At 37.9% G+C, this 14,213-nt stretch overlaps 1 protein-coding gene across 10 annotated transcripts in view; it reads right to left on the reverse strand.

The window, feature by feature from the left end:
* Positions 1 to 14,213, reverse strand: part of SGIP1 (SH3GL interacting endocytic adaptor 1) — a 229,555-nt gene that overhangs the window by 49,008 nt on the left and 166,334 nt on the right. For 4 of the 10 annotated variants that reach the window (XM_061121676.1, XM_061121674.1, XM_061121678.1 and 1 more), the window contains one exon: positions 10,916 to 10,975. The exons of the other annotated variants lie outside the window; for them this stretch is intronic. In XM_061121676.1, the coding sequence (XP_060977659.1) occupies positions 10,916 to 10,975 (60 nt within the window). The remainder of the gene's footprint in view (positions 1 to 10,915; positions 10,976 to 14,213) is intronic. 10 annotated transcript variants of the gene reach the window in all.

Raw genomic sequence — 14,213 nt, forward strand, 5'->3', positions numbered from 1 at the left:
CTGCTTTTTAATATGCTGTCTAGGTTTGTCACAGCTTGTCTTCCAAGAAGCAAGTGTCTTTTATATTTCATGGCTGCAGTCACCATTTGCAGTGATCTTGGTGCCCAAGAAAATAAAATCTGTCACCGTTTCCACTTTCTCCCCTTCTGTTTGACATGAAGTAATGGGGCCGGATGCCATAATCTTAGTTTTTTGAATGCTGAGTTTTAAGCCAGCTTTTTCACATCATGCTGAAACTATAACTTAGACCCAGAAGGCTTATTCTAAAGCCATTGCATGTGTACACAGAGACACACACACATTCTCTCTTTCTAAGTATATTTGTATTCCACATATTTTCTCTATCTATACAAATTGTGTGTATGCATGTGCGTGTACTAAGAGTAAACTCATATAAACTAACTAGGAACTCTTATTCTAGCTTTAATATCTAGGATAATACCCAATACACTTTTAGGTTAACATTTACATGTTACATAAGATTTTTTATTAGGACTCTAACTCGGCAACATTTTATCTTTCTTCAAAGCAGACTCCTTGTAGCCTAAAAAGTCATGCCTTCTTCTTCCCCTGGAAGCTCTCCCTAGCTTCTAGGCCAGGTTGTCTTTTTCCTGGGTGCCTCCAAAGCCCTGTATATCCTGAATTATAACGATCTCCATGCATGTTATTGTAACAACTTGTTTAACATCTGGCTTCTACATTCCATGAAGGTGGAGATGTGTCTTGTTCTCCACTGTAACCACAGTAACTTTCATAGTACTGAGGTCACAGTAGGGACTCAGTAATTCCTTGCTGAGTGGATGAATACAGCCAAAACAATATTTGTTCCTATAGCAATTATCAAGGCTATGTTCCACAGATTTGTTCATTGTTCTTCCTATCAGGTATCTACCTGTTGTAGAATTAGTAAGCATGGTAAACCTTAGCATTTTGCTATGTATCCATCATAATCAATTCTGTACACATCCATATAAACATATGAAGATAGTCCTAATTCCTGCTAAAGAATATTAACTATTAGCATGTCTAGACACACTGCAGCTTCTATGAGGAGTATTTCAGAAACTCTATTATATCATAACAAGCAACTAATTCCTCCTTTGAACATGATTTATATGTCTATAAGTTTACTGTGGGGATAGGCAGGGAATGTCAAATTTTTTTTGCAAGAGCTCCTACTTCATGGAAAAAGAAAACTGAAGTGTCCTATTAAAAACCCAATTTTATTTCTATTTATAAACCAAGAAATGCAAAATTTGTTACTCAATTATTTGTAAAGTGTTTATACAAGTTATTACTTTTTTGTTTGATGGACATGACAAATATTAATAATTTCTTCAGTCTCATACGATGTTCAGTTTTCAGTGTTTATATGCGTGTGTCAGGGGGAAAAGATAGAAGATTATAAGACAGATGAGAAGATTGGACAAAAGACGTGGACAGGCAACAGCCAGCGAAAAGAGGCAGTATGTCACATCTATGTTAACTTGCATTTGCTATAATGGCCTTCGAGAAGATATGTTCCTTCCAGGCTTGGTATCTGCGATTTTCCTATCTGTTACTTAGGTTAATGGTCAGGTCATACTCAGGGTGCAGCTAGGTGAGCTAGTTAGGCACGCCCTCTTCCATGTTCCTTGTTTCCTGAACAACTGAGAGAAAACAGATCAAGAAAAGATCTAGGTACTTAATATATAGCACAAAAATATATCCATTAAATATTGTGCATTCAAAATTAATCATTAATATTTGTGTGACTATTTATAGAAAAGATACAATGGAGCAAATTCCAAGGTCCAATGCATTCTTTTTTCCATACGGCTCCTATGATACAGGTTTGTCCCAAGGCTGAGCTCTCACCTCCCTGGATTCAGCCCTCATCTCCAAACAAATAATTCCCACATTTCCACAGTCTGTCTACTCCTGGACTCGTATATAAGGGATGGTGTGCAGGACTTCAAAGCTGAAAGGTCTCGAAAGTAGTTCATTCTTTCTGACCAAATCCAGGGCTCTTAGAGTCTCCTTTCTCCTGGTTTACAGCCGCACCCTTCTCCATGTGTCTCAGAATGGAAGTACCAACTTCTTTTCCATAACCTGTGCATGCGTGCTCAGTTGCTTGAGTGGTGTCTGACTCTTTGTGACCCTGTGGACTATAGCCCACCAGGCTCCTCTATCCATGGGATTCTCCAGGCAAGAATACTGAAGTGGGTTGCCATCCCCTTCTCCGGGGGATCTTCCTGACCCCGGAGATCAGGACCTCAGGGATCAAACCTGCATCTCTTACATCTCCTGCCTTGGCAGGTGGGTTATTTACCAGTAGCACCACCTGGGAAGCCCCTTTGTACAACCAATTAAATGTCAAATGTTTCTACCCCTACAGCTTTTTTCATATATCTTGATGAAAACAGTACTGTCAGTTCTTTACTACTTATCCTGAATTATTCAGTAAAACCCCAAATTTCTCTAATCCTTAAAATCAAAGATGATCCTACCATCCTCAAACATTTCTCAAGGCTCCACCTTGCATAAAGATTGTAATCAAATCCCTTCTTTCAGTATTTAAAATCTTTCAGAATATGAGCTCTAGTTGGTCTTTTTCAAGATCATTTCTTAAAACATGCCTGGCCTCTCCCAGTGTTTATTGAATGTAACATAGATGTCATTCCTGGGTGAAATGTGGATATCATCCCTGAGAATAACATGGATTTCACTCACCCTAACATCTTTGCTCAAATCATTCTTGAAATTGGAACAGTTTTTGGTATCTGAAGTCCTCCTTGCCCTTTACTGTCAGTCAGGTCAAAGTCCCTGTGTCTCTAAGAAGCTTTCCCAGATTTTTCCCAGCTAAAAGTTTATCCATTATTTATACATTTCCAGCATGTTTTTATAATTCTATTATGGCATTTACTACAGTGAGTTTGATGGAGATATGAAAGGAAACTCCTGGCCTTAGTCACTCCCAGAGCCCCAAGCAGTCACTCTAGAGATCAGGAAAATGCCAGAAATAAGAAACAAATGCATGTTAGGCACAGAACTTTCTTGGCCCTTTGCCTTAATTCTCCTCATTCAGTTTGAATGCAAACTCAAAGTACGAAAAATAAAAACATTTCAGAGCAGTGAAGTCATAAAAAGACCTGAGGGAATATTAAAATCATATTATTAAGTGAAAGAAGCCAATCTGAAAAAGGCTACACACTATATGATTCCAACACTATGACATTCTGGAAAAAGAATAACTATGGAACTAGTGAAAAGATCAGTGGTTGCCAGGGGTTGGGGGACTGGGAAAGAATGAATGGACAGAGCACAGAGGATTTTTAGGGCAGTGAAAAAAGCTCTGGATATCATAATTAAAGATACATTTGTTCAAACCAGTGGAATACACAATACCAAGAGTAAACCCTAATGTACACTTTGGATTTTAGGTGATTACGCTGTGTCAGTGTAGGTTCATCCATTGTAATAAATGTCCCACTTGGGTGAGGAAGGTTGTGCATGTGTGGGAGCAAGGGGTGAATTGGAAATCCCGGTACCTTCCCCTCAATTTTACTGAGAACATAGAACTGCTCTAAAACAGTGCAAGTAAACACAAAACCAAACCAAAAAGTCTGTCATAGTGTGCAGTATGTTAAAAAACAAACAAACAAAAATCTCTCTTAGTTGATTTTCTTAGACGTTAAATTCTCAAGATCACATTATTTTTGAGTGGCACAGTGAAGATTTGAACATTACAGTGGTTAGCAGTATTGGTTTTATAACAGAACACTAACTCCTCTTGAACGGATTTACCCATTGACTAGCTGTGTTATTTGGGGGAAGTCACCTAAATTTTCAGTGCCTCTTGTTACTCATCAGTAAAATGTGAATAATATTTTAAAATGTGAATCCACACAGTTGCTGTATGGATTATATGAGTTTATGCCAGGGAGTAATTAGCCCTCCTTGGTAAGGACTCAAGATATTTCATTAGCAGTGTTGGTATCAGCTGCAGTACTCTGTACACGTTGAACCCAAATAAAATCATCTTTTCACCAGCTAGGTGCCCTGTGCTTGGTGACTTGAGATAGAAGCTGCTAACTACTCTTCAGCTTTCCCACAGGTATTTAATTGGATATAATTCTGATACGAATTTTGTACATTCACGTCATCTCTAACATCCCATTCACAACATTTGGCTTCGACACAAGGGCTTAAACAGAGAGCAGTTTGCTGACTACGATGGTAAGAAACACATATTTGGTCTTTGTTCCAGTTCCTGGCACAGAGCTCCTCAAACTCTTGTGATTTCTTGAGTGAAAGGGTTGAGTGGGGGCCATTATTCATAAAAAAGCCTCTTTCAAGCATACTTGAGTTTCTACTAATGAGGTGACTCTTGGAGGATGGAGGCTGGCTGGTTAGAGGAATGGAACTTTCTGTCCTGTCCCCCAATCTCGGAGAGAGGAGAGAGCCTGGACATTGACTTAATCACTGACAGTCAATGATTCACACAACTGTGCCTACAGAATAAACCTCTGAAACAATGAGGCTTGGAGAGCATCCGGGTTGATGAACAAATCAATGTACTGGAACGGCACACACCCATGAGAGCTCCATGTCCCCTTCTCTCAGACTTTGTCCTCGTCGTTTCTTTCATTTGTCTGAGCCTGTGTTGTATCTTCTAGAATAAACAGGTAATAGAAAGTAAACTGCTTTCTTGAGTTCTGTGAGTTGTCCTAGCAAATTATTGAACCCCAGGACATGGCTAGGGGGAACACTCAATTTATAGGTGGTCCATTAGAAGTACAGGCCTGAGACTTGTGACTGGTATGTGAAGTGAGGGGACAGGCTGGTGGGGCTGAGCCTTAACCTGTGGGGTCTGCCTGACTCCAGGCAGTTAGTGCCCAAACTGTTTAGTGTGAAGGGAAACACCCTACATGTTTGGTATCAGGAGTGAGAAGAATAAAGAAGCTTCTCTTCTACTGACTTTCTAGTCTATCTCTAGTATGATAGTCATACACTAAACTTAAATGAGACAAGGCATCTGACTCAAAGAACAGGAAGTCAAGGGAAATATCAGCATATTGGTCAATCCCAGAGAATTTCAGAACCACTAATTCCTTGTGAAGAGGTCAAGTGCATCATTCTTTTAAAAAAAATATTTTACTAGTTTTGTTTTTGAGCCTCAGAACCAGCATTGTGAAAGTCACTTAGTCATGTCCAACTCTTGGCAACCCCATGGACTATAGTCCACCAGGCTCTGCTGTCCATGGTATGCTCCAGGCAAGAATATAGGAGTGGGTTGCCATCCCCTTCTCCAGGGGCTCTTTCCGATTCAGGGATTGAACCTAGGTCTCCCACATTGCAGGCAGATTCTTTACCATCTGAACCACCAGGGAACCAGCATTAGGTGCTATTTACTTATTTATTTTTTGGCTGTGCAGCATGTCGGATCTTAGTTCCTCAACCAGGGATTGAACCCACATCCCCTGCATTGGAAGTATGGGGTCTTAACCACTGGACCATAAAGGAAGTCCCAAGGTCGAGTGAATTCTGAAACCATCAGCAGACCTGCCTGGTAGAACATTTTATAGGTTCTGCTCCACTTAAATCTTCCTCACAGGTTTAGGCTATTTTTTTTAAAACTCTCTGTGGCCTTCAATTGTGAATAGAAAAGAGTTTACATTTCATAATCACATTGTAGTTTACATTAAAAAAATTTGGAATAGCTAGGGAGGGCAGTTTTAATATTTTCAATGAAGACAGTCTTGTATCACTGCTTCTTATGTTTCTGTAATTTTCCCCAACTTGGTTGTACTTAACACTGTGTTTGTTTGTAGAGTTGAGTGCTCAGTAACTTTATTGAGAAGGGCCTACAGTCAGGGTGGGGGGCGCTTCCCCCGTAGCTCAGATGGTAAAGAACCTGCCTGCAATGCTGGAGACCTGGGTTCGATCCCTGGATTGGGAAGATTCCCTGGAGGAGGGCATGGCAACCCACTCCAGTATTCTTGCCTGGAGAATCACCATGGACAGAGGAGCCTGGAAGGCTACAGTCCATGGGGTCGCAAAGAGTTGGACACGACTGAGCCCAGCACAGCAACAGTGGGGTGGGGGCAATAGTGAACAATTCCCACTTGAAGAATATTGTGAATTTAGCAAAATGGCTCCTTCTCATAAAACTGCTTATGCCTTTCAAGTTTTCTTTCTCTAATGACTCTCGGATGAATGAATTAATATCTGTTTGGTCATCTGTGAAAAATCTGACCTGTTTCTTATAGGATCACTATGTTAGGAGGTAGAAAGTTGAGTGGCCCATGACTAAGATATGTATTACAAGCTATTAAGTAGGGATATTTAATAACCTACTGAAGGAAGTCAGAAGTTAAAATGTCCAAGAGTTGAGTTTTTCATATAGACAACACAATTTCAAAGTGGAAAGTGTATCTTCCATAGTATAGAAATATACTTTTCCTCCATGGGGCCTAATCTGGATAAACTTGAATGTTGGTTTGGCTGGTGGATTGAATGTGAGTGGGGTGGCCATAAGACTAGAGGTTTCAACAAGGTCAAAGATAATGTGTAGTCAGGGGACTGGGAAACTGGAAGGTTAGGAGAGTTAGAGAAACCCACCAGCATCACCTATTTCAAGGGGGTAAATGAGATATCAAGGACATGGAGCAGAGCATCAGGCTAAGTCTCCAGCTAGGCAGCCTGGATTTCAATCCCTACTCTTCCTCTTCCTGGCTGAGTGATTCTCAAAAGTCACATATGTTATCTGAATCGGAATTTCTTCATCCATGAGTTGTGCAGATGAAATGAGATATTAGATGAAATGTGTTTTTCATATAGTAAAGATTCAGGTATTAGTTATTATTATTATTTTTATTACCTCAGTTCTTCCTCTTTAATTATTTTCAACCCTTATATGCTCCATTCTTCTCTATTTTATTTCTTTTCTGTAGAACTTATTACCATCTCCATGCTACATATTTTACTTATCTTCTTGTTTTTGATTTTCCACATTAAAACATAAGCTCTACAGTGACTTGGAATTTTTTCTGTTTTGTTCCCTGTAGGGGAGTGTCTAGAACAGTGCTGGCACAAAATAGTACTGAGCTAATTGAATGAAAGAATTATGCCTAGTATAGTTCTTGTAATACAACAAGGGTGACAAACTGTTAGTTTTGAAATAGCTGAAATGATACTTTCCGGTAGTGGCCATTTCTTAGATGTGGCCAGACGTGTGGGTTACTGAGTGGAGGGAAAGTTTATTGGAACTGAAGTTGAAGAAGCCCTTGAGAGAGAATGTTGATGGATCATCCAACATCGAATCTATGTGACAAAAAGAAGCTAGGGAGTGAGGTAGAGAAGAGGGTGAAAAGGGAGCTGCCAGTGTCCCTAAGCCTATAGATGAATGTAGGGGAAATGCTCTGTAGGTCTGTGTGAACAGCGATAAGTAAAAGGTGGAATGAACAGATGGCTACTTTTCATAGTGGGGAGAGGGGGTTGGAAGTTTTAATGGAGAGTTGGAAGAACTCATACAGCCCACAGCAGACTGATGAACCTTCTGTGGAGAGTGTTATAGGGGAAGTGATGGCCCCTGATGGGGATGCAGTGAAGGCAACAGGTGGGAGCGTCTGGCAAAGAATCTGGGAGTATACACAAGGGTGTTGCTAACTGACATTCCTGAGGGTGTGTTGGGAGTGAGACCAGTGAATAGGAGTAAGGAGTGGACTAGAGAGGATAGTGCAAATGGCTGTATGCACAGAGGAGAGAGGCGATTTTCAGAACAAGGATACAAGAATCTATGGTTGTAGCTTGTTTTTTCTTTTTTTTTTCTATGACCAGATACAATATGATTTTGTAGTTAAATAAGCTAAATAAAGAGAGGAAGGGACAGCACATTTATGGAAATATTTTGATGTTTGAATGCTCTAGGGAATTATGCAACTAGCCAATAGTTGCATCTTCTACTTTTTATGGAATATCTTTCCCTTCCTTTCATCTCAGAAGAAAACTTGATAGCTTCAGTATGATATACTCCTGGGTGAATGAATTTTAACAGGTACTACCTTATGTAACCTTTACCTTTTTTTTTTTAAGCTCAACTTAAATAGGTTAAAATTTCAGTGACAATTTTTTTTTTTTTTTGAGTGAAATTGTTTAAAACTAAACTATTAAGACAAGCTTTGGAGCTCTTGTGAGTTAGAACCATTGTCTAACACTTTTCTATCTCTCTTGTTAAGTTAAATTTAGAAGTGTGAAGCATCTCATGTTATTTCCAAATAAGTTCATAAAGTTCATTAGTTAGTTGGTTGATTGGTAAGTGGCTCACTCACTCACTGGGTAACCACACTGCCCAGAGGCCTATAAGAAAAAGCGATGGATATGACAGGCTAAGGTTTTGAACATGATAAAACACTACTTAAATGCCAACAAATAATAACTTAAAAGTTATTTAGAACAAATGAATTTTTGACCTGGGACTCTTTGGTCCTCTTATACATTCCCCAAATAAAGAATTGAAGATAATGATAATTAACATTAATAATAACAAATATGGGTAAAGCCAGAGTGCCCTAGAAGAATATACTAGAAGTGCTATTCAATAAAATATGTTGAATGACCGTGTCTTTTTGTAGTTTAAAATTTAAGTAGGGGCACTATTCTCAAGGCAATTTAACAAGTCATTGTTTCTATGCCATTTTATCATCACCACAGAAAATTTTAAAAAATCATTCCAGGTTGCATTAGCTAAAACTACCTGAGGCTAATTTACATAAACAATGAAAACAAGCCTTTTCCCATTCTTAAAAGATAGCCACCCTTGTGTTATTTTTAGTTTCAGGGGGTAAGATGTCCTCCTAAGTCTTCCCTTAAAGTTCATTGAAACGTACTTTAATTTGCATAAACATTTCTTGATAGATGAGTAGGACATATTCATGACATGACCTCTCCTATAGTCCCTTGGAAAACCTTGTTTATACTTCCAAACCTTGAGCAAAGTCCAAGATAAAGCTAACACAAAGCTACAGATTTCAATTAATTTCTGTTCAACCTCTTTCTTTGTGCGACTTCTCTTGTGTCAAATTGAGATGTTTAAGGAGTTTGGATTTTACTAATTAGAATGGCAATGTTAGCTACCAACTTTAGATACCCCAATATCTACTAACAAATATTTTCTTTCCCTAAAATGAAAAAAAAATATTATTCACATTGTTATTCCACATGCTTATTAATACTTATGTTTGATTGATGATATGTTTTAAAAACAAACAAGCCAATAATCAAAAGCTGTCTTTAGACTGGAATCTTACAAAAAGTCTATCTCTTGGATTTCTTTGGTTTAAAGAAATCCTAATCAAAATAAAAGCAAACCAGCCAATAGATGCTCTAAAGCCAAAACAAACTGTACCAACAAAAACTATGAAAGTTTTTTTGGAGCCCCAGACATGACTTGAAGGTTACCAGTAGCATATGGCTTAATTTCCTGTTTAAAACAGGGTGAACTTTAATGCAGTCCAGCTGAACCAGAGAAAGAGCCTTTACATGTGCAGGTATTGGCTGTATGTCAAGATCATCAACCTATTTAGTCACAGTGTCTCCTGTGAGACGTGCTCATCAGTAAAAAGACACCTGGGCACTTTTGCTCATCTAATTTGAAGAGAAAGTTTAGAAGGTCATAAGTTTGTGGATTTTGCATCTTGGTTATTACAAAATTAATGACCTGAGGCAATGAAGACTTCCAACATCATGTGGAAATTATTCATCCTTCTCTAAGATTGTCTATCCACCTGTTCTTTGCCTGAGCCAGGAGAGACATCAGTATTTGGGAAGCTTTGAATCAGACAATGTTTCCTGCTACTAGCCAAGCCACTCCAAGCTAAAGGGACCATCTTGCAAAGAAAAGTCACTGTTAAGAGAAAAATGTCACACCACACAAACTGCTTGAGAATTTGCACCAGTCATCCTAATATTTTAAATTGTGCTAAAACACACACTTAACTTAGAGAAGTTCTTTTTGTTATCATGAAATACAAAGGCCATATTTAGAATCAATTCTTGAGTGGAAATTTTGTTTGCCAACTTTTTATCCCAAGATAAACTTAGCTATTTAAAATTGTAGAAAGTAGAGGCTTAAGTGATAAATATGTATAAGATAGTCCATTTGTTAAGTTTACTTACTTAATTTTTCCTATACCATTAGTTTAAATGGGTCATTTTATCAAATGCTTGGCCTGTTGAAATGATTTAGAATTTAAATATAAGACAGAAGAATGCTAATGCTTAATGCAGAAATAACAAATTATCCAACATTGAGGTTAGATAACTGACATTACACTTATGTATATTTTCTTTCATCTTATAAAATGGCAAGTCCAGTGGTAGTTGTCCATTTTACTAGTCATTCCAGTTACAATTTCCATATCAGAAGCTGTAAATAGAACTTATGAAAATACTTTTTCTTTTCTTATCTCCCATGCAGCATTCCTTGTCATAAGAATATATTTACATTTTAAAATAATGGATGTTGTATCTGAAATATTGATTATCTAAAACAAAATTAAATGTGAATTCCAACCAAAAATGTCCTTATATTTGTTGCATTGCACTTGCAAAAGAATTAGGAAAGAGCCCTGGTTGACAGAGTTAAGTTCCTTGCCCAAAAAAGGTGTTTTTTTCAATTTTTTCAGTTAATTAAGTAACCAATATTAACTGCAAATTAGCTTTAATTTTTTAATACGAAAAATTGGAGATCTCATACAAACCAAATTCATGGAGTGTTTTCTTTAGTGTTTAATGTTTTCTAAGTAGCCATAGCATTTTTATACAGAAAGTGAGACCAGGTCTTTTGAAGAAAACTGGGATTTTTAAAAAATGCAAATGGGGAAAAGCATGAGGGGAGGAAAAATTAGAATCTGGTATGCTATGTACTACTTACCTTCAAAAGTCAAATAAAACTTTCCTCTGTCAAACCAAACGAGGGAAGGCTGTTCATTCTCTGTATGGCCAGGAGTTGAAGCGGGATGGGAAAGGTTAAGGAGAGGGAGAGAGAAGGACACAGTATGAGTTACGGAGCAGGTCATTAATCTCACTAAGGGGAGGGCGGAGGCACTGCATGCCATTAACGTGCAGGGAGAAGGGAAGGCTGGCAATCTTTTTTTTTTTTTTTTTAGTTTGGGAAATAGAAAGCAAAAGCAAAGCTATGTAGGTCTAAAGGGATGGGCACGTGTTGCTGGCAGCTTGGTACTCGGTGCTGGTGGGCATGGAGCAGAAGTCTTCCTGGCCATGCAGGGGCGTCAGCATATTTTAACTGCACTAGTTTGGGCAAACTGTCACTCAGCAATTACTGTGTTTATTTCATCTTCAGTGTCATCCCCTTCTATACTTTAAAAAAGAAGCTTGGGGTTATGGGTTACATAAAACTTAGCTGAGGTTTTCAATGACAACAGTATTGCATATCAGTTTAAAGTTCATGGAAGATGCCATATATCTTCCATTCCCTTCCCTGGAATCACCTTAGGCAACCAGACACAAAACACCCTTTACCTATGTGCCATAGGAAAAACAAGATTACTAATGGTGTTCTACTATGTTTTAAATAAAAAAGCCATCACTGGATATGTAATTCTGAGCAGTTAAATTATCCCTCCCTTTGTTAGTTCACAAAGCAATAGCATCTCCCCTTTTTTGAATCTTTTCACTGAGAAACTGTCATGCAACCTACTGCTTTATAATATGTTCACTTGAAAAAAAAAACATTTCAGTGGCATGAGTTCCACGATGAACAGTATGTAGACGGTGCATCTGAGAGGCACTGGACACTCATGAGGTGAGTAGCATGTCCATGAAGTTTAGCATTCAGATGGCATAATGGCTTGGATTTTTAAAGTCTAGATATCTAAAGATCACTCAGCTAGCACCATACCTGCAGGCGTTTCACAGCGCCTTTCAAACGAGGGCAGTTTGTCATAAAAAACATCATCTTCTGACACTTTGAACCAAAGAAATATAAAGGAATGAAAATAAAAACACAAATACAAATCTCAAATGAAATCAAGCAATGCACTGTACTGATCAAAACACAGGAATGATTTTAATGAAAAAAGAAAACAAAACCTAAGACACTGGGATTATGGACAGAGTATAAAAAAGTGATGTGCTTATTTCATGATGAGTCTAAGAGCAGAAATGGAAATTTTTAAGATGCCAGATTTTAGCATCTGTGAATTTGCTGAAGTCAACTCCATGGAAGAAATCACACCCCCATCTTTTCAGGGAGTTGTTAAAGGCACGGTCATTAATAATTGACTTGTGCAAGTGTATTTCACTCAGACACAATTCTCAAGTGACTGGACGTATATCCATCAACAGAAGCTCCTGACAGAGTGCTGACAGCTCAATGGGATCACCCAGCATGCACCTGCCTCCCCCTGGGGAAAGAGGAAGCTTTTAATGAGATCATAAAAAAAGCAACAGTATGAATCTGAGGTCCCTGAATGAAGTCTCTCATTTCAACTTCATCAATAGCCAACTTCAATTTACCTTTGCACCTGTCCTTGGTACTTATGGATTGTTAGTTTTGAACAACATTATTGTAATTCCATCTTTGGCTATGATATTGATCATGGCCAAATGTCTTTGTATTAAATTGGTTACAATAGTTGCTATGAACTCCAAGCATTCTGGATGTATGTACATGGTCTCCCTCCTCACCAACAAACACATGCAGATAACTGAAGTTTTACTCTATGTGATTTAGATCAATCAGTGCCACGGATCTGAAGGATATTATTATAACTTTAACAGAAAATTGAATAAATTCTGTACCAAGACAAGTAAGGGAGAATCCTTCCTACAATGTGGAGAAGTATAAGATGAGGAAATGGATGAGGGTAGTAAAATTACTCCATAAACTACGCTTCTTAGGAAATATTCTACTAGCTTGGCTCTTAGACTTAGTGAATAAGGCAGGAAAACTACTTCCCTGTCAATTCTTAAGGCTCTAAAATAGCACCTGTCAATCAGTTTATTAAAAATACTAAGATGCTATCTCTCCATTTTATTTATTTCTTTATTTTTGACCACGCCAAATGGCATGCAGTGTCTTAGTTCCCCGACCAGAGATCGAACCTGTGCCCCCTGCAGGGTAAACACAGATTCTTAACCACCGGACTGCCAGGGAAGTCCCTGTCAATCAATTTTTAGTATACATGTGACTTCCTTGCTGGCTAGAATAAGTGAATGCACTTCTATAACATCTACAGAAGAGGAACAGGAACTGGTACTAAGAAGGACAGCCCATAATACTCCCAGAAAATAGGATGCAAAACGATTACACTGGCAGTAACTAATTGTAACAGTGCCTTTCCTACCTACTGGTGAGGAATGGTGGAGAATATTCCTTTCTTTTGAAAAACATGTTTTATTTACAATCTCCTTAAAATGAGGAGTCTCCAAGACTGCCATCTTTTTCTTTGAGCAGAAGTTACAAAAGAATAGTTTATAAAGGTTGAACAGCATGCTTATCATTTTTTTATTACGGTTATGGACATTGAGGACTTAGGAAAAAAAAATCCAAATCAGATAATTAAAAAAATGGGTGGTTGGATAGCTCTGTGCTTGATTTAAATAAGAGCAACAATCAGATTGAGTAAAGAAGAAAAATTTTTTTAAGAGCTAACCAGGGGAACTGTCTCCAATTGATCTGAGATGGGGAAGCCAGTATTGGGGACAGACTTTTCCAAAAAAAAAGGGGAAAAAATACTAAAATTAAATGTGGCAATTTAAAATTGGGATCAGGAATACCTGCCTCCAAGGGTCTTTCCTTTTGTGCAGAATAACCGATGTTAACACAGATATATTTTTTAAAAAGCTTATTTAAGTCAGAATTTCCACCCAGCCTGGAGAGACAAAAGCTTAGAGGAAATATTTTAAGTTTTAGATTCTATGTTTAATATTTCTGTATTGAATACAAATCACTTTTGCTGCAAGTTCTATACCAAAGGAAGCATCAAAGTCCATCTGATGCCCATAAAAGATTACTTTTCATTCATTACTGATTCCTGGGATGTTAAAGATGTAAGTAAAATGCATAATGAACAGTGAAGAAACATAATAATGAATTTCACAATGAAGACAAATTGTCTTTATCATTCTATTTTGCATTGGGGTAGGTTGCAAAGGAAGGTTTTGCAAACGTCTAAAAAATGACTATCACACATAGAAATAAGAAGCAA

This window comes from Dama dama, chromosome 20 (assembly GCF_033118175.1).
Source record: "Dama dama isolate Ldn47 chromosome 20, ASM3311817v1, whole genome shotgun sequence".
Lineage (NCBI taxonomy): Eukaryota > Metazoa > Chordata > Mammalia > Artiodactyla > Cervidae > Dama > Dama dama.